General features: G+C 45.4%; 1 protein-coding gene across 1 annotated transcript; it reads right to left on the bottom strand.

Annotated features, from left to right (window-relative positions):
* Positions 1–999: 999 nt before the first annotated feature.
* Positions 1,000–17,780, bottom strand: TRIM16 (tripartite motif containing 16). The gene is made up of 6 exons (XM_019757428.3): positions 17,037–17,780; positions 11,594–11,689; positions 9,054–9,287; positions 6,782–6,947; positions 6,174–6,266; positions 1,000–1,929 (listed from the first exon to the last, which is right to left on the bottom strand). Exons 1-6 carry the CDS (start codon positions 17,514–17,516, stop codon positions 1,346–1,348), a joined length of 1,653 nt encoding a protein of 550 aa, XP_019612987.3. The 5' UTR covers positions 17,517–17,780; the 3' UTR covers positions 1,000–1,345.
* Positions 17,781–20,073: the final 2,293 nt, after the last annotated feature.

The following is a 20,073-nucleotide window of genomic DNA, read 5'->3' as shown; positions in this document are numbered from 1 at the left end:
ATCATTTAGGAAATTACAAGGGTTTCAGGGGCTTTGTGCCAGGAACTGGGGGGCAGAGACCAAGCATGTATTTCTTATTATAAATCATAATATCACATTTATGTTCTCTGTTTTCTGGTTTTCACCCATCTATTTTCTGGGGGGAGCATCGGTCTGTGTAAACAAATTTGTCTTGACAAAAGTCACACAAAAAGAACCACAAGTTATATTTCTGATAGGGACTTCAGGTCATGTTCTCAGAAACTCATTTAAAGACAGTTTGTCGTTTGTCTAAAGGCTCGATGAACATTCTTACGGAGCATCTGTTGAAAGGAAGATGAAATGATGGGGGGGCAAGGGTGAAAGTTCTGGAAATTATGAAGAAAAGTGGCAAATACAGTGTGAAAACAAAAAAAGTGGGAAATACAGTGTGAAAAACTTCCTGGGAGGATATGCGTGAGAACCACCCTCAACAACCTGAAGAACTGTCCTTTGAATGAGACATCAGAGAAATCAGGTGACTTCAGAAGATAGGAATGAGACCCTTCCTAGAGGTCATGGGGGCTAAGACTTGGACTCCACTAACACATTTCTTATATCCCTGGATGTCCAAAAAACAGGTGAGTTTTCTGCTGCTGCAGAGCTGCGTGGCCCCGTCAGATGTGGGAAGTACAAAGAGATTTCGAAACTCTAAGAAGCAGGTTTAAGATGCTCTGTTTCCATGCGTGCCATTCATCATGTTGTTTATGCCCTTATACACAACACCCACGATCTAATGAGGAGGGCAGCATGGTATAGATGTTAAAAGTTCAATGTCAGCCCTCCCAGTTTGAATCCCAGCTCTGTCACCCACTCACCGTATGACCACAGTGACCTTGAGTAAGTTAACTAACCCCATGGACCACAGTTTCCCCATCTGCAAACTGGGGATGATATGAGCATCTACCCATGGGCTGTATGAGGGTCACGTGAGTTGATACACAGGAAGCACTCAGAACAGTGTCTGGGACATAGGAAATGTTCAATAAAGTTAGCAATTTATTAAAATTACTCTGTGATCTTTTTGATCTCTGAAGATTGCTGGTTACCAATTCTGGGCACAGTGTGCTGTTCACCTGAGCAGACAGAAGAGTATCATTCAAAGATAATGACGGGGACTTAGGCACCTGAACATGACTGCAAACACAAAGAGCAGCACAGAATGGAGCAAAAGGGAGAAGCCAGAGACCATTCTCATCCACAGGCTCACATGATTTCTGGAGCCAGTTACCACTGGCAGAGATTTCTGCTCCCAAGTCACCCTTAAAATGAAAGCTGCTGCCCAATCATTGTGGTTAACAAAAGTCTGGAAAATAGATCCTGGAGCCTACGGAGCAGTCTCCACTGAAGTCGCCGCTGGTTTCTGAGGTTCCTCGCCCAGATCCACAATCCGGATGCTGTTTTCCTTCTTGGAAAGCCAGAAGGCAGGGTACACTGGCTCTGAAAACTTGCAGTCAAACTTGTGAACCAGAGTCATGGCGTCAGGCTCCACGCCATAGAAGGAGAGGATCCCCCCCGGGAAGTTGACGTAGATCCCCAGCCTCCGGAAAGGGTTGGCCTTGAGCGGGGTCTCCGTGTCACTGTGCCAGGCAGTGAACTCCTTTCCGTTCCAGTGGAGGCTCCAGGAGAAGTTGTTTCCGGAAATGCAACCATTGCGCTCCTCCCCTTTCCTGTCGATGCCTTTGTAGGTCAGGCCAACGTAGGTGCCTGCCCCAAGCAGCTCTACCTCGAAATAGTATCTGTGCAGATACAGGCTCTGTTGGGACAGCACCTGCCGCCAGTGCACGAACCTGCTGGGGAGATCCGGGTAGGGATGCTCCCACGGCGTAGTGTTGGTGACCTTGCGATTGTCCTCCTGCAGCCGCAGATACCTGTGTGCTGTGTCAGGGTCAAAGGTGATGTCACAAGCATCTGAAAAGATACAGAAGTCAGAGAGAGGAAGTCAGAAACCAACAGCTAATTGAGACAGAACACTTCAAACCTGACCAGCCTCCAAAGTATGAGAAAATACCCATCTCCCTGTTCTCTGTTTACCCAGGCTGCTGTTCCTCCTGCAAAAGAGGTGGGTGAAAACCAGAAAACAGAGAACACAATGCGATATTGTGATTTATAATAAGGAATACATGCTTGGTCCCTCTCCCTGCCCCTCCCCCCATCCCTGACACAAAGCTCCTGACACCCTTGTAATTTCCTAAGCGATAAGAACACTAGGAGCATATTCTGATATTTGGTCTTTGATCCCAGTTCCTGACACAGGGCTCCTGAAACCCTTGTAATTTCTTGGGTGACTAGAGCATTTTTTGTTCTAATGCGGCAACTTGGGTGGGCTCCTGGATGGCTCCTGGATGAGGGCTGGTCACCAGGAAGACCAAGCTATGACTAGAAGCTTGGAATTTTCAGCTTCACCCCCAGTTCTCTAGAGAGGAGAGAGAGGCTGGAAATGCAGTTAATAATTAATTGTGCCTACATAAGGAAACTCCATAAAACTCCCATTAGTTGGGGGTTCAAAGAGCTTTCAGGTGGGTGAACACATCGACACCAAGAGGTGATGGTGATGCACCCCTGCTCCTATGCTTGGGGTGCTCCGAGACCTCGCCCTATGTACTTTTTTATCTTGTTATTCATCTGTATCCTTTATCATATCCATTAACAAACTGGCAAACATAAATGTTTCCCTCAGTTCTGTGAGCTGCTCTAGAAAATTTATTGAACCTGAGGAGGGGGTCGTGGGAACCTCTGATTGGTAGCCAAGTAGGACAGAAGTTGTGGGTAGCCTGGGGTCCTGCTACTTGTCATTGCCATCTGAAGTGGGATGAGAGAAGTCTTGTGGGAATGAGCCCTTAACCTGTGGGATCTGATGCTATCTACAGGTAGATATTGTTAGAACTGAGTTATTGTAGGAAACCCCCACACACGTTGTAAGTGGTCCCAGACCCCTTTTAACAAGTCACTCCACTTCCTTTCTTGATGAAGCTCAAATTGCTTGGCAATTAAGATGTTATTTGCGGGACTGAATCAAGAAATAAAATCCGGGCCGGCCTGGTGGCTCCGATGGTTAGAGCTCCATGCTCCTAACTCCGAAGGCTGCCGGTTCGATTCCCACATGGGCCAGTGGGCTCTCAACCACAAGGTTGCCAGTTCGATTCCTCGAGTGCCGCAAGGGATGGTGGGCAGCACCCCCTGCAACTAAGATTGAACCTTGAGCTGAGCTGCTGCTGAGCTCCCAGATGGCTCAGTTGGTTGGAGCGCATCCTCTCAGCCACAAGGTTGCCGGTTCGACTCCCGCAAGGGATGGTGGGCTGTGTCCCCTGCAACTAGCAACGGCAACTGGACCTGGAGCTGAGCTGCGCCCTCCACAACTAAGATTGAAAGGACAACAACTTGACTTGGAAAAAAGGCCTGGAGGTACACACTGTTCCCCAATAAAGTCCTATACCCCTTCCCCAATAAAAAAAAAAAAAAATCTAAAAAAAAAAGAAAAGAAATAAAATCCATCGATTCGCTCATTCATTCATTCACAAGTATGTAGTGAAAGCCAAGCACCATTCTACCCAATGTTGGCAAGGTTTTGGGGGAATAGGCACTCGCGTACCCACAATTGATCCATTCTTTATTTTTTTTAATATTTGAGCAATATTTAGCCGGGTGGACTCTCAAACAGTGCCCCACACATCTTCTTTTCCCACTCCCAGAAAATAATAGCTCCTCCCAGATAATAATAGTACACCCAGTTGCTCAAATCACACTAAAGTTATTTTCAACATTGTTTTGCCCTCATCCTCACCCCCACCTTGCTCCTCCTCACACACACACAGGCAGCAGGAAGCCCTATGGCTCCCACCCACTTCTCTCCAGCACACTGCTTCACCCCCCATCTAAGCCACCACCAAGTCTCGCCCAAAGTAGGGCAGTAGACTCCTTGCTGGTCATGTGGCCCTCCCCTGCTTCGTACACCTTCCCCATGACAGGGCCACAGTGCTGGTTTCAGGGTATAGGCTAAGGTGAATCTTGCCCAGTTTATAGCCTTTGATGGTGCCCCTTGCTCTTAAGATAAAGTAGTGACCCCTTGCCCCAGCCTGCATGGTGCCGCACGCCTGGCCCTTGCCTGTGTCTCCAGCCTTGTCTCCTGCCCGCTCCGGTTTGATCAGCATACTTCAGCATCCTGACCTCAGCTCCACCTAACACTGAACCCACTTCAGGGCTTTAGCACAGACCATTCCCTCTACGATGGGGTCATCGCTCCAACCTAACTCTGGGTGATTCCTACTGATCCTTTCAGGCTGCAGCTGACAGAGCACGTCCTCAAAGAGGCTCTCTCTGACCCCTACCTGAATCCGTCGCCTCCCCAGCACTGACTCTCAGAACACCCTGACTTTTTATACTTCATGCTACTCATCAAATGTACAATAATCTAGTTGTGTGTTTGTTTCATGCTTGCCCTCCTTCTTCTCTATAAGATCCACATTTTATGTGGGACTCTATCCTGGGGTTCTAGCCCAGAGAAGGTGCTCAGTATACACTTTGCAAATGAATTAGCATATTAAAGGCTATTTAAAAATCCATTAATTTAAAAAATTATCTTAGTTTAACCCAGAGCTTTCCATACACCTTTGGCAAGAGAAATTCTTAGTAGTCAATGAGACCACATCCTGGAAGAAAAGGACACAGCAGTTCAAAAAGTTAAAAGGAAACATGAGTGTGAACTAAGGACCTCAAAGGTGTATATAGTCTTCAGCTGTTACTAAAAGTGGCCCCCACATTATCTGCAGCAGCACTTTTACCCATCACCAACTCCTTTGCAATTCTTAGCACCCAGATTTTGAACAGTAATATTCCTCTAAGACTCCCAGGAGGGTAGGTGATTTTATGTCTTGGGACAAGAAAACCAGAATAGGAACATTCTGCTAGAAAGCAATGATACATTTAAGAATGTCAAGGGTAGAATGTTAATGAAAACGGCCAGTGTACAAGCAACCCCAACCGGTCACATTGGCAATTTGAGCTCCAGAACTTGGAAAAGTGAAACAGTCTGAGTCTATAAAATGTTAAATGTTCATAACAATACTCAAAGAGAAAAGGTTAATATCGTGTGTACAAAAAGACATTCATAATGCAAAAGAAAATAGGTTATAATAGGGTATGTGTCATTTTTAATGTGAAGAATGAAGGGTGTTTGGCTTCTTGTATTAATTATATCTGTCTGTAAAATACAGATGTGCTTCTGTCAGGAAGCAGGAAAGAGTAAAGAAAATTGTGTGGAAACCAAGAGGTCCTGGGAAAAATAGCAGCTGTGGCAGGAATAGGAGATTGGCATCCAAACCTGATGCTACACATAATAACCAGAGAAAAAGGAGGTCCAGGAGTTAGTCAGCTAGTGGTCACTCCCAGAAAACAAGCAGAAGCAGGATTCAATGGCATGTTCCAAAAAGATGAATTAGCCAAATGTCATAAAAATGAGCCTTAAATACACAGATGCAGTCCTTCCTCTACTAGGAGATGAAACCGCACCAGCTTGTTAACCATAATGCAGTATTGATTGGAAATGCAGTGTTTTTAACACTGCTAATTGACCAGGTCAATACCACATATGGTATATACCACATATGACAGGACAATGGGTTATGCAATTCTGGCAAGCCAGACAATAGTGAGCCATTTGGCAACTAGCCAGGATCTTCAAACATGCCAAGGTCACAAAAGACAAAGAAAGACTAAGAGACTGGACCCAGATTGGGGGAGACTAAGGAGGCATGAAAGTATTTGCGATCCTGGATCAGACTCTGAGCTAGAAAAAGGACATTGGCTGGAACACTTGTGAAACTTGAATAAGTTCTGTAGATTAGTTAATAACATTGCAGCAATGTTCATTTCCTGGTTTTGATAAGTGTACTGTAGTTATGTAAAGCATTAACGTTTGGAGAAGTGGGATGAAAGACATGTGGGAATTCTTTGTCCTATCTTTGCAATGTTTTTGTAAGTTTGAAATTGTTTCAAAATGAAAAGTTAAAAAAAATTTTAATTTAAAAAAATGTATTATTTAAGGATTGAACTGAGATTGCAAGAACCTGAAACCTATGTGAGAGACGGCATTCTTGCTTCAGCAAAGCATTATACTCACATCAATAGTGAGGAAGGGAAAGCTGTTTACAACTTACATTGGAGGAACTGCTGCCTGGTGCTGGGCTCAGGTTTTGAGGTCCAATACTTGCGCTCAGAGGTAGACACTTGAGTTCTGATGTTATACTCCTCTAGAAAATCAGAGAGTTGTGAATGCACACCTGTCCAGATGGTCAGGAGAATTTAAGAAGCAGGTCTTCCCAGCCACTCTTCCTTGGGCTTCTGGGGGAAGAAGGGGCTGGAGCCTAGTCATGTCTCAGAGAACCACACTCAATGGACTACACTTTCTCTGGTGGATGAAGCAAAATAGGCTGAAAATGATCTCAAACTGACTTGGATTTCACTTAAAAGCACAGATATTAGCAATCTGAGAAGCTGGTCGTAGACATGTCAGCCAATTGCATGATGTGACTAACTAGCCTTCTCTGGGTCTCAATTATCAAATGAAATCAAAATAAGTGTCCATTAGTAACATGGTCTAGCCAAAGAATGGCTTTGAAAATGAGACATTCCCCTTGATTTCGCCCTCCCTCCCCTGTCTCTCTCTCTCTCTCTCTCTCTCTCTCTCTCTCTCTCTCTCTCTCTCTCCTTCCCCATCAACCACTATGAGAGACACACATACCACAGCCCACAGAAAAATTTTCACCTTCCTTGGCGAACTCCTGAATCTTTTCCTTGTAGTTCTGTAGCAACTGGATTAAGTGCACAGTGGAGTCCGTGATGACCTTGCGGATGCCCGAGAGCTTATCCTTAAGTCCTATGTAAACACTAGGGAAGGAGCTGTCCTCGATGTCCTTAAACTTGCAGTACTCCTACAGGAAAGGAAACATTGGCTTGGTTTCTGTATTTCTTAAACTGGGGCGCTCGCCTCATTCATCACTTTCTACATCTATAAAATGGGTCAATGGTAATGTGCACTTCACAAAGAAAGTATGTAATGTGTCCAGCCCAGGGTCTAACAACACAGAAAGCATTTATTTTTTAAACTGAGAATGTGGGCTTTTAAAAAGGAAGAGACCAGATGGCACGAGCAGCTCCAATACACAGCCCAAACTGGAAACCAAAGAACTAAAACACATTTTATGCCAACAGCCCAAATGGAGATAACATTCCTGCTACACTCATACCCTCAGGACTTTTTAAAAAATCATTTAAACACAAGCCACAATAGGGAATGGAGGACCTGGTGCAGCTCTCAGAAGATTCACAACCATGTCCTCAGACAGGAATGCTGGCTGCCTTTTCCTTGTCAATTCAATCCAATACACGATTTTCTCTGATTCTTATGCTGTGATTTAGAGTTTGGAAAGTGTCTCCACATAGATAATCACCTTAAGCCGCTACAGTTCCAAACAATGTGGTGATCAGGAAAGGTTGCTTTCAGATATAACACATTATCAAAATTCAAATGCAGTTGAAGCATTGAGCAGAATGGATACAGCGTAAAACTTGGTGATGAACACCATTGTACCAAAAGGGTTTGATAGATCAGTTGGAAGAGAAGGAAAAGTACAAACCAGACAGTTGATAGAGAGAAAGGTTGATAAATATTTCAATACTGTATATAGATTTTGTACCACCCATGCTAAAAATAGTGTTTTAAATCAGTGGGGGAAGGCTAGGTTATTCAATGCATGTTGTCATTTCAACAGCCTAACAATTTGGGGGAAAGGAAGTTATTTTTAATCAAAATAAATAAGTTAATTTATTCTAAAATGTATTTTGTTTATGTTACACTTTTCATGTTAAAGTTATAAAAGGAAAAACAAAAATAAAGAGAAATCATTTATATACTCTTTGGGGAAACTATGACCTGGAAAGCCAAATTTTTATTCCCATTTTCTTTGTGTTTTGATATTGAAAAGCAAAGGAACTGGTAAAGTGACATTCTATCAGTATTTTTGCCTGCTTTTCTTTCTCTCACTCATTACAAGGTTAACTATGGCTGTCTTTGGGTGATGGGAGAAAGGGTGATTGTTTTCCTTCATGTTTTTCTGTATTTTCCAATTGTTTTCCACAATGGATATTTATGTTTGGAAATAAATATTCAATATTGTAACTGGAAGAGAATTTTTTCAAAAATGCAACTGAGAAAAATTACTAGTATTTAGGAATATTAGATCTGAAGGAGCCTTGCAATCACTTACTCTGAACTGATTGATAAATGAGGAACTTGAGACCCAAAGAGGTTAAGTGACTTGCTAAAAAACGACACTATTTGGTGACAGATCCAGGATGACAGAATTTATGCCCAACCCAGTGTTCCTTCCCTGCAAGACCACATGTGCTCAGGCCTAGCTCTGATTTGGGCCTTAGTGTATAACGGCACATTGTGATAGAAACTCTTGTCTCCACTGCTGGGCCTTTCTCGATCACCCCAGCACACATTAGCCCTCTTCGAAAGGCAGCAGGTCTCCAGTCTCACCCCGACAAGCAAGCCTCCTTATTACTGTGTGAGAGGTTTCTAAAGCACACTGATCTGAGCTCATCACTCCCCCATCTGATGCCCCCCAATGGCTTCTGTGACTTCCTGATGAAAAACAAACTTCCCTCACAGCCAGACGTCTGCCTGGCCCGGCCAGCCTCATCATCCATCGTTTATGAAAGCACCTAGTTCCCCAAATCAGTTGTGTTTTCTCAGACCTCTCTGCCTGCGCATATAATGTTCCCTCTCCTGGAGCATTACTCATCTTCCATGACCTGATTCCAGCCTCCCGCTCTGGGAAGTCTTCTCTCCCCTTCCTGTACTCCTGGACTCTGCTGAATCAAGACCTGCTTCTCTCTGTCCCCACAGCTCCCTGTGCCCCTATGTATCAAAGAGCAGTTCCACTGCCACATCTGCCAGTTAGTTCCCAGGCTGAGTTGTGTGGATGCCTCCACCTTCAAGCCCCAGCTGCCCCGCCCCCGACCACCTGTACCTCCAGAAACAGGACAGTGTTGCTAATGGCAGCAATCCTCTCCAGCTCCTGCTTGCTCTTCTCCATCTCCGCACTCCTGTGCTCCAGGTGGGTCTTGATGCCATTGGCCTGGCTCAGAGCAGCTTGCTCCTTCTCCTCCAAGAACCGCATCACATCGTCCTGGGCCTTCCTCATGGCAGCAAGGAGTTCCCCAAACTGCTCCTCAGCCACCGTCTTCACCTCTGACACCGACACCTGGCCGGGGGCGGGGGCGGGGGAGGGCACTGTTAGCAAGGCATCCAACCTTATTAAAGCTTAGCACACAGGAATGTAAACCTAAGAAACCTGTTAATTAGGGAGCAATATTCTATAGTAAAAGGAAGCTTTTATTCTCGTAGGAATTCTGGGTTCCTAGAATAAAGATTTACTCTCCAGCTTGTGAGAACTTATTTACCCATCATTAACAATCTCATCCATTGGATGAGAGAGTGAATTACGTGATGTCTGAGACCTCTCCCAGCTCTGCCAGTCAAGCTGCTATTCAAGGTTCTGATTAGTTTTCCTACCAGGGCAGTGCATGTATTCAGTGCACTTGATAGCCCTATTTATAGTGGTAAATGAATAATTTGGCTTCTTTGTACAAATCAGTAGCATGAATTAACTTCCTTAGCATTTCATTATGTCTTGTTAAAGTGCCCACTGAGGCCATGAGAGCCAAAAGCACATCTAAGCTTATGGTGTCTCTACCAGGCAAGGATGCTGTCTGGATGATGGTGGTCTAGAAGATGGGTCCAGGAGGTCTGGTCACACCGGTGGGTGTGTCAGGATAATGGGTGTCAGGTGGATGTCAGGTAGCTTGGATATGTGAGTCATTCAGGGGGTCATCAGAGGGTTATCTGGAGGTCGGATGTCTGTCCAGATGTATATCCAGGCATTGACACAGGGCTGGAAAGTTCAAAAATTTTAAGTTCCTGGGCTAGTTAGAAAAGAGTAGAGTCTTTCCTCATGCTTCTGCCTTCATAATTTTAGCATCTTGGTTAAAGTGACTCCATTTTATATATTCCCTATCTTCCCTCTTTTCTCAGAGGCAACAAGCATTTATTGGGAATCAAAAAGAATTGCAGTTTGGGGAGAGCTGATTCAGGCAGAAACCCAAATAGTGTCCCAATCACAGGATGAGGGCAAAGGTTTTTTATGAGACAAGGAAGAGAATAATTACATGAATAGAAGAAATAAATTTCTATTGGTGCTAACAAGCTGAGTTACTCTTTAGCTATACATGGCTGGTTGCTGATTCTATCTTCAGAAAGAGTCCATTGTCATCAGTCTTGTGGTCAGATTGTCTGCTTTCCTGTTAGCTTTGCAAACAGTTGTTTGTAAGACAATGTTGGTTTGGTTATGGGAAAAGAGTGGAATCCATTTACTCCCTATAATGACAACATGTAGGTGCCTTAGAGAAGCATGATACCATGGGGCTGAAAGCCAAGAGCCTAAAGTATACTTCAGGGTCCAAATCCACCCTCCTTCACCGAGGCCCTTCTGAGGAATGCGGGAGACAGCAAGCCTCAAATGATGCTAGTAGATTGACTCTTCTGCTGTCACATGCAGCCTCTCATTCCTAAACCTGCCCATGGACAAATGCTTCTTACTTTCATGTAAATGGAATGTGTGAAGGACATAACTTACTGCTCAAATGATGACAAATAAGGACTATGGAAGGAGGAGCCACAAACATATCAAAGTACGGAAGATAATAGTTTAAAGAGGTTAAAGATGGTACACATGCCCATCGATGTACTGAGGAAATTAAGTTGAAATGGATACATGTATTAGATATGGATGGATGGATGGACGGACGGATGGACAGAATCATTCTTGGTATGCAAAATGCTGCTGCTCACTCACTGTCTATGGCATTCTCTTCTGAGTGGTGGTTATTGGCTTGCCACTAATGAGAAGCATTTACGGGACTGTTGGAGTCTATTTAGAGTTTATCTGTAAAGTGGTCATGAACCCCAACAGACTAAAACTTAGTAGCCTGGCACACCATTGGCCTTAACAAGTATCATCCACTAATCCAGCAGTTCTCAACTCTTTTCTGGCTGCCAGGACATAGGACTAGCGAGACTCACATGCAGAACACCCTCCCATGATGGAAGAGGCCAAAATTATGCATAATACCTAGAGCTCTATTTAAACACCCCCTTATACTCCCCCACACCCCTTCTCTTGGTCAAAAAAAATGTAAATGTAAAAATAAGGATGCTGTTATTACAGGACTAGTCCTGCTTCTACTCTATATTATGAAAAAGTAATTCACTTGTCAGTCTTGAGCCTTAAACTAATGTTCTAGCAAATCCCAACAGCAAGGTTTGGCCACCCAGTGGTGTAGCCAGCTGTATCTATACCTACAATTCTTAGTTGCTGAGAAACCCCAAGGAGCCTATGGACGTGGAGGCTGGGCCCGCTGCCCTGTGTCCTACAATCCTGATGGGCCTGGCTGAGCCCACAGCAGCAGCCAGGTGTGCTGAAGCCTGGCAGGTGACCCAAACCAGCCTTACCAAAACCGATTTATGGTTGGCTTGGAGCCTGGCGATGGCGCTCTCATTCAACTTGAGTTTCCGCTCCAAGTCTAACTGGGTGGCCCGAAGCTCAGCCTAAGAAAAGGAAAGGACAGCGTTAAGCCCAGGGCTCACAGAAGGTCCCAAGAGCAACAGCACTCTCCACCTTCTTCCATGGAAAGGAGAGTTTGACCTTGAAAGCTGCTCTCAGAAGCTGGCCTAGAGTGCACTAAATGGAGACGCAGATGGTCATCTGTGTGCCAGCACCTTCTGGGGCTGAACTCAGCATGAATTGGCTAAAATATAGGGAGCACATACATTGTGCTGGTCATCATTTCAAGCATTTATATGGATTACCTCATATTATGCTGAGCACACACACATCATTATCTCCATTTAAGATAATAAAATCAAGCCACCCGTCCAAGTTCACACAGTTCAACAATCGAGTTGAGCCCAGGCCATCTGACCCAGAATAACCTAACAAGGAACACGGGCTTGGAGCAGGTAGTGGGGATCCCAGTTTTCTACTTAGCAGCTGAGACTTTGGAAAAACCTATTTAACATCTCCAGACTTCCATTTCTTCACCTGTGAAATGGGGTAAATAAAGTGCTTAATTTTTAGGGTTATTATGAGGGGTGAACGAGATAGCATATGTAAATAAGAACTTTGTACAGTAGCTGGTGCATTGTAAGGGCTCCAATGATGTCAGCGCTGCCATCATCATCACCATTAGTCTTATTCTTATTGCTGCCATGCCTGCTTTCCTTCACACACTCTTGTTCAGTTCTGGAAGCAGGCAGGCATAGTGAACTCTCCCAGCTGAGGCAAGTGCCTGCCTGAGAACCCACTGCCCAGCTTCACGGTCACCTCCTGGGACTCCTTAAACACTTTCTGCCAAAAAGTGTGCCAAGGCATGAAACCTAAGCGTCTGAAAACTTGCCTGCTTCCACAAGGGCAGGAGACGGCAAAACAAAAGCTTTAACTGCTTTTAATAGGTTATGTCTGTATTCAAAGCCATGAGTCATTATGCTCTAATAGAACTCAGAGGGTATAAATGACGTGTCTCACCCTTCTCCCGCTGAAGCCTGAGGGAATTCCCAGCCTCCCAGTGAGGGAAGCCTTGGCAGGCAGGGGACTCGCCTCACAAGGACACTCTGCAGAAGGCAGGTAACATTTACTCAGGCTCTGAGGGAACCCCAGGGACCTCCCACTCCTGAGACCTGAGACCTGAGACTCAATGCCCAGGAGTGAGGAAAGGGAGTGGGAGGGGAGGGGTTCTGGCCCATTTGGGGACAATCGTGGAGTCTTAATGTGTCGAAAAGACTTACACAGTGACCTGTTGGGGGAGGGGAGGACATAAACTGCTTGTTTAAAGGTGGTGGCAACACAATAGAACACCCTGGCAACATGCATGGACATGAGAATGTGGTACAGCCATCAACCCCAGCATGTCCAGAGCCACAGGGAGGCCCTCAGTGAGTCTCCAGTGAGAGATTTCTCTCCACTGTCTGCAGATTGCTGTAAAAAGAGCAAAGCACTCCTAAGTACCTAATGGAGGCCTCGCTGAGTGAGTCACCCAACTGGAAGTCTCTTCTGTTCACCACAAAAAGGTGGGGCCACTTTGGGATACCAGTATCTCCAGTTATTCCTGTTCCTAGAAAATGATGGGGTGCCTCAGACTCTGGTTTCAGGCTTTCCCAAGATGCCAGCCATACACACCTCTCAGGCCAGGGTGGGCCATGCACCAAAGCAGGACAGTGGTGCCAATGAGCGTACACAGCCCTAGTTGAAGGGTACAACTTCAGCAAGGTAATGACAAATTTTGTGCAAAAAGCACCGTATTTGGGGTCTGAAGACCTGCCATTGCTGGCTATACGATCTTTGTCAAATCATTTAGTATCTCCTGTGGTGCAGGGCCACAGAATAGGTCTACAGAATTGTTCTTGCTTCTATCTACAGAGCAAAGGTGGCAACGTGGAGCTTGGTGGCCAGGGATCGGGTTAGGAATGCAGATAGGAGGAGCAGAGAGCGTGAGAAGATAAAAGAAACTTCCAGGTGGCAGTAGTTCCTTTGTATTTCCAACCATGAGATGCTGGCCTTTCTGGAGTATTGGCATTTGGTTTGCCCCTGACTTCATACTTCCGTCAATTGGTCAGAACCTACTACATGCCAGTCCAGTTAAGTAAGACTCTCTCTAGGCTCTTGGAAGACATACAACCTGGTAGAATGTTTAAGAAAAAATAATTTACATAATACTGAGTCCAAGACATTCCTCAGAATTTCTAGAAGAAATTCCTTTCCTGAGTGGCCTTGAATCATCCATCTTCTGGATACCAGCAAACGGGCTATAAATAATGCTGGTTAACTCCCCGCCGCACCCAGATGCACAAAATGCTTGTGTCCCTCAGAAACTTGGCTCCTGCTCTACATGGAGACTTTCTGAGAGGCAGCATCCAGGTTTGAACTTTCTAGAACCAATGCTGATGTTGAATGTAATGCTCTGTCACTAATAGATTTTAAGATTTGAGACGGAGCCCGGCTCAGTTATCTCTCTGCCAAGAACCCTACCCTGACCTCTCCTGCCCCCGCCCCTGGACCACTCCCCTCTTCGATCATGTGGCAGTGTGTTGCCCCAGCCTTTTGGCACTACAGCGAGCCATGGAATGTGCTTTGGCTTCCTGATTAAAGTCCACACTCGCTGAGGATGCACAGCGTAGCCTCACACTTAGACCATAGGAAACACTCCATAATGTTTGATAAACTTGAGGAAGAACAAGAAAGAACCATGTGCATTTCGTGGGCCAGAACAAAGAGGAAAACAGTCAAAGGAGTGCACATTTTACAGCACATGCATGCACACAGTTTCATTTCCACATCAGCAAGCCTGAGATTCGCAGAAAGTGAAAGGAGGTAAGACCAGCTGCTCTTAGAAGCAAAGGGGCCTTGGGAAGCTGGCCTACAGCAAAGGGAAATGCTGGGGTCCCCATTAGGAAGAGCCCAGCAGAATAGAACAAATAATCAAAGAACACCCAGGACTCCCAAAATCCAGAGTTTTTGCCACCTGGAGTAGCTAGAGTCCTTCCGAAAGGACTCACTTGGTTAACTAAGAAATAAGTTGCTCTGCGGACCCAATGCAGGAGCTCGGCTGCTTTGTGTCCTCATGGCTGACCCTGCCATTTGCAGTTTACTATGCACAACATGCCTGCTTGAGTAATTAGCCCTTAACAGGATCCAAAGTGACCTTCAGCAAGTTATGCCAGCAAACTTGGGCCAGCTGAAGGGAGTATGAGGCTTCGGGAGCCTTAGTTACATCTAATAAAACTCAAAATAATCCTGGTGGCGGTTACTGCGTCTTTTGGGCTGCTCTCTTGGGCTCCATGCAAGAAATCTTTTGCTCCTAAGATTTGGCAGTGCCACCTAGGGTGTTGCTGCCACTTACAGAGTAAACTTTTTCTTAGAGCTGAAAACAAGGACACAGGATGGAAAGGACAAGAACTCTCTTAGGCAGACCAGAAAGTAGAGGTTGTGAATTGGAGCCATCACCAAAAATCTGGGGACTGGGGCTGTTACATTGTACTTACAACCATGATTGCTTTCCAGCACCAAAAACTGCCCTGGAACCCTTACCCAGTTGTCCTTATTTTGCCTTACCAGCTCTTTCCTAGCACATCTGGATTTGGGGTTCCGCACATGCTCTACACAACTCTTCTTGCTCAGAATTACCATTACCCTAAGTCTCAGTAATGCATCAGTTTACGCACAGAACATTTCTGAAACAAAACAAAAAAGTGTGGATGGTAGTGTTTGCCTCTGAGGAGAGCGATAGAGGACCCAAAATGGGAGAGAGACCTTTTCCTGGTATAATCTACTGCAATTTTTGGTGGAGATTGGTTTTCAACATGTACATGCATCACGTTTCCAGTTAAGTATAATGAAATTCAGATATTAATACCCAAAGGGAAAAGCAGTACACTTTGTCTTAATATCTCTACCAAATGTTTGGTAGGATTTGGGTGGGAAAAAAAGTAAGGTTGTAATATTGTGATCTTGGGTTCCTTCCCTTTTGTTCCTCCAGTGGGGTGGCTTCCCAGAAGCTTCCGTTCCTCACTCCATGACTTAGTTGTCTGCATGAGTTTGGTCAAATGTGGTGGAAATAAAAAGCTTACCACCTCATAGGGTTATTTGAGGACTGGATTAGGAAATCCACGGACAGCAATGCACAATGAAGACTAATTTCCTCAATTATACAGAGATCTTTCCTTTGATCTATCTATCTGTTAATACAGAACCTCTTCATAGTTGTGAAAGTAGGGAAATGAGGGACATTCCCTGACACTGGCAAGTGGAAACGATGACTCATTGGCCTCTGGAATACACAGCTTTCCAGAAAAATTCCCACTAACACTTGTTAAAACTGGTTAAAATCTATGTCTAAGAAAGGGCGTAGAGAAGGGGCCCTGGCAAGTAAACTACGCCTCCCAGAAACCTCTTTCTTTCGCTGCGCAGGACCACTAAGCCAAGAGTGGGCCTGCCGCTGTGTGCAGTGCAAAACAGGGAGCTGCCAGGAGTGTGAATATAAGGAATGTGGGACAAAAGTCAACTGCACTACCCCAGTGAGGACAGAAAAAAAAGGTGCTCATGGAAAGTCAAAGTATGAGAAACAAAGCATATAAAGTTGCTAAATCCATTCACAAGAACTTCTCTAGGCTCTCAGCTCTAGGGCTGGTTGTTCTAGAAACAGTGTCCCTATCTGATGGGACTAAAATTACAAGCTATGAGCATGGTGTTTTTCAGTCTCTCCTGATACCTCTATCTGATGAGGAACTTTTATTTTTTCCCTAAGTTAAGCCATCCTTGAAATTGTATCTGGAGGTAAGTTTCCAGTTCTCTGTTATCTTAGAGCTTTTCAAGCTCTTAGATTTCACACTGAGTACCTCCAGAGGGGCACTTTCTACTGGTCTGTTGTTTGGGGTAGAAGGAAGAAAATAAATTACGGGAAAGGTTTGATTCTTTTCTCTTGAATTTCTGCCAAGGTTTACACTTTGTTGTTAATAATTGCCACACAGACCCTGCCAGAGGGAAGCATCATTGCCCCAAGCCCCACAGTTTCTGCGCCCCACACTCAAACACATATCAATCACCACAGCTACAGGAGAAATAGCAGGGAACTAGCCAGCACGAGGAGACAGACACAGGCAGAGATAACAGAGAGCTAATGGGACCACGATGGGGACATGGTGACCGACTTCAGTTTCCAAAGCCAAGTGCAATAGATATTTATGCTGGAGGAACAGCCAGGTACTAAGGGTCAAGTCCTTTTCAGGTGAACTCAGACCGCAGCAGTGAAGTCAGCCCCTTTAGGAGCTCCGGCAGTGGCCGGGCCTCTCCCTGGGCACACCGTCTCCCACCTCCCTCTGCCGGATGGACCCCAGCACTTGCCTCCTTGTCCCTGCGGGCGGCATCTAGGGAGACTGAGCTGTGGCCCCTGTGCTCACCCTGGCCACACTGCTGGCAGATGCACTGCCGGTCGGGGTGGCAGAAGGCGACCAGCGGGCTGTGGTGGGCAGGGCAGGTGCGCAGGTCCCGGTCCTTCACCGGCTCGGTCAGCTGGTGACTGTGCAGTTTGCTGTTCTCCTGGTGCGGCCGCAGGTGCTCCTCACAGTAATTCACCATGCAGGTCAGGCAGGACTTCACCGCCCTCACTCTGCTGGCCCCAAGGCAGAAGTCACACAGGATCTCCTCCTCTCCCTCGCCACCAGGCGCCCCCTGTGCCTCGATCTCCCTCTGGGGGCTCCCCAGGGAGCCCTTGTCCTCTTCTTCTGCCGGACTGGCTGAGCCAGAGTCTGCGCTGAGAGTGGCCAGAGAGTGAGCAGAGATCTCGGGCAGTGGCCCTGAAGGCATCAGATCCAACTCAGCCATTTGGAAGGCTCTGCCGCCTGAGCTGTCCTTCCTCTGCTCCTTGGCCCAGGATCTGCGCAGCCCAAATCAGACCAGAGAACCACGCCTAGATGATTGCAGCTGCAAGATTTTAACTGTTTCCGCCCTCCCAGAGGAAGCTCCGTTAATCATTGCTTGGCTCAGGAATTGGACAGCCGCCAGCTGCAGTGACGACACGACAGCTAGATTACTTAGGCTCAGGACAGCTGGCTGCTCAGGATGTCTCCACACACACTCAAGCCCTTCCTCGGTCCGCCCTAAACTTCTGTTCTTATGTGAATCATTCCTCCCCCATTGGCTCAGCCGAAGACCACGTGTGTCTGGGCTGCTTTGGAAAGGACTAAAGATTCCTGAGCTTTGTTCCAAAAAGCCTATGTTGTTTTACAGTGTTTGACAGGCTAAGTTCTTTGTTTTCATTTTTCAAAGGGATCCAAAAATGTAAGGACTTGGATACATGTCTCATAGAATTGGACAGGAGGCAGCTAAAAACACGATACGTGTTTCTGAATCTGACCTTTTCTATTTCACCGTCTTGCATATTCCAGGAGACAGACTTCAGACGGGTATTCAGTGTGGATCAACAGGGTCGGGGGAAGAGCTTGTCTCCTTCCTTATATAGCTCCATTCAAACAGCCCTCCCAGCCTACACATCCTGCCCTGCGGTTCCTAGAAAGGGGTGTATGCCAAGAAATAGCCCTTTTTCCCACTTAATAACGTGCTCCTGGACATGAATATGAGTTTGCTTGGGCTGCCATAACAAAATACACTGACTGGTTGGTTTTGTTAACCTAAGAATAAAAGCCCAAATCAAAAGGCAACAAGCATTTATTTGAGATAAAAAAGAATAGCTAATTGGGAAGCACTGATTCAAGCAGAAACCTGGGGCAGAGGGGAGGAAGAAAATTTCTTCTATCCTTCTAGGTTCTTCTGACTGGTCTAATAATCAGATAGACATGAAACAGATTAACAAGAGAAAATAACCAAATACGGGAACCCCACATACATGGGAGAGTCAGAGCCCCCACATACATGAGAGATTTGGGGACCGAAAGGGAAAATGAGGTATATATGGTATTCTGAGCTAAGGATGAGGTAAGGCACCTTGGGGCTTCAGAAGGGAGAAAGGTCATTGTAGGATAAAAAGAACAGATGTTCAGTAATTAGTAGTTTGCCCTGCCCTATAAATAGGTCATGAAAAGTTCTCTCTGGTCATAACGCAAGGTCCCAAATTCAAATTGTTTAAGGGAGAGGTCAAAGTTTCTTGTGAGACTGCAGGATCTTAAGTGCTTTCAGCTCAAAAGAACTCATATGCCAAAGTGGCATAGCTTGGGGAGGCCTGTTCTGAACCCCTTCAAACCCAAATAGCTTTTTGATTGGGGGGTGAAGTCAAGGTGTTTTTATGAGAAAAGGGAAGGGGAATACTTGCATGAATAGAGGGAAGGAATTTCTGAAGGTGCAAATAAGCTAAGTTATTCTTTAGCTATATATGGCGATGCTAATTCTAAAGAAAGTCCTTATTTTTCAATCCAATAGTTAGGATGCCTGCTTTCCTGTTATCTTGCAAACGATTGTTTGAAATACAGTGTTGGTTTGGCCCAGTCCAAAGATTATTTTTCCCAGTTCAAACATTCCAAAGGTTGGAGGAGAAAGACACATGCAAGGCTGCCCTAGCTCTATTTTTAAATGACTTCAACTTATGTCAACTTTTCGCAGTTTAAACAACAGGAATTTATTTTCTCACAATTCTGAAGGCTGGAAGTCCCAAGATCAAGGTGTTGGCATGGTTGGTTTCTCCTGAGGCCTTTCTGCTTGGCTTTTCGATGGCCATCTTCACCCTATATCCTCACATGGTCTTCCATCTGTATATGCCTGTGTCCTACTCACCCATTCTTATAAGGCCATCAGTCATATTGGATTAGAGCCCACCCTAATGATCTCATTTTACCTTAATGATTTCTTTAAAGTCCCTGTCTCCAAATACAGTCAAATTATGAGGTACTAAGGCATTAGGACTTCAATTTATGGATTGGGGTGGAAGGGAAGACACAATTCAGCCCATTACACATGGCCAAAGGATGAAACAGGAAGTATCTAGCCTCTTAGAAGAAAGGCATCACCTAGGCATCCCCACTGGATAGGGATACACAGTGTGCTTAGTATTTGCCATATGAGCACCAAAGAACCCATGGACCCCAATTCTGTATCCTAGAGAGACTCTACAGCTTTCCCCCAGGATTTCTTCAGATATACTCATATGGATTTGGAAAACAAATGGAATAGAGAGAGAATAGGGGACGGGTCCCTGGTCCAGCTCACCCCTAGGATCAAAATTTTTCATTCCGCATTGCTCTCCACCCCTGCAATGAGTTCCGCAGGATCTGGATTAATCCAGATAAACCAAGGGAAGTTTCCTGTCAGTGACCAGGATATTTCATAAATCCAAGAAATCCAGAGGCTGCTCAGAATTGGGGGCAGAGAAGACTATAAAAATCTTTTTTCTTTTCAATCATGCACAGAATATGCATATCATGATTACCTA

Source organism: Rhinolophus sinicus, chromosome 12 (assembly GCF_057876585.1).
Source record: "Rhinolophus sinicus isolate RSI-liver-muscle chromosome 12, RSI-T2T, whole genome shotgun sequence".
Taxonomy (NCBI): Eukaryota; Metazoa; Chordata; class Mammalia; order Chiroptera; family Rhinolophidae; genus Rhinolophus; species Rhinolophus sinicus.
This window is presented reverse-complemented; position numbering and strand designations above follow the sequence as displayed.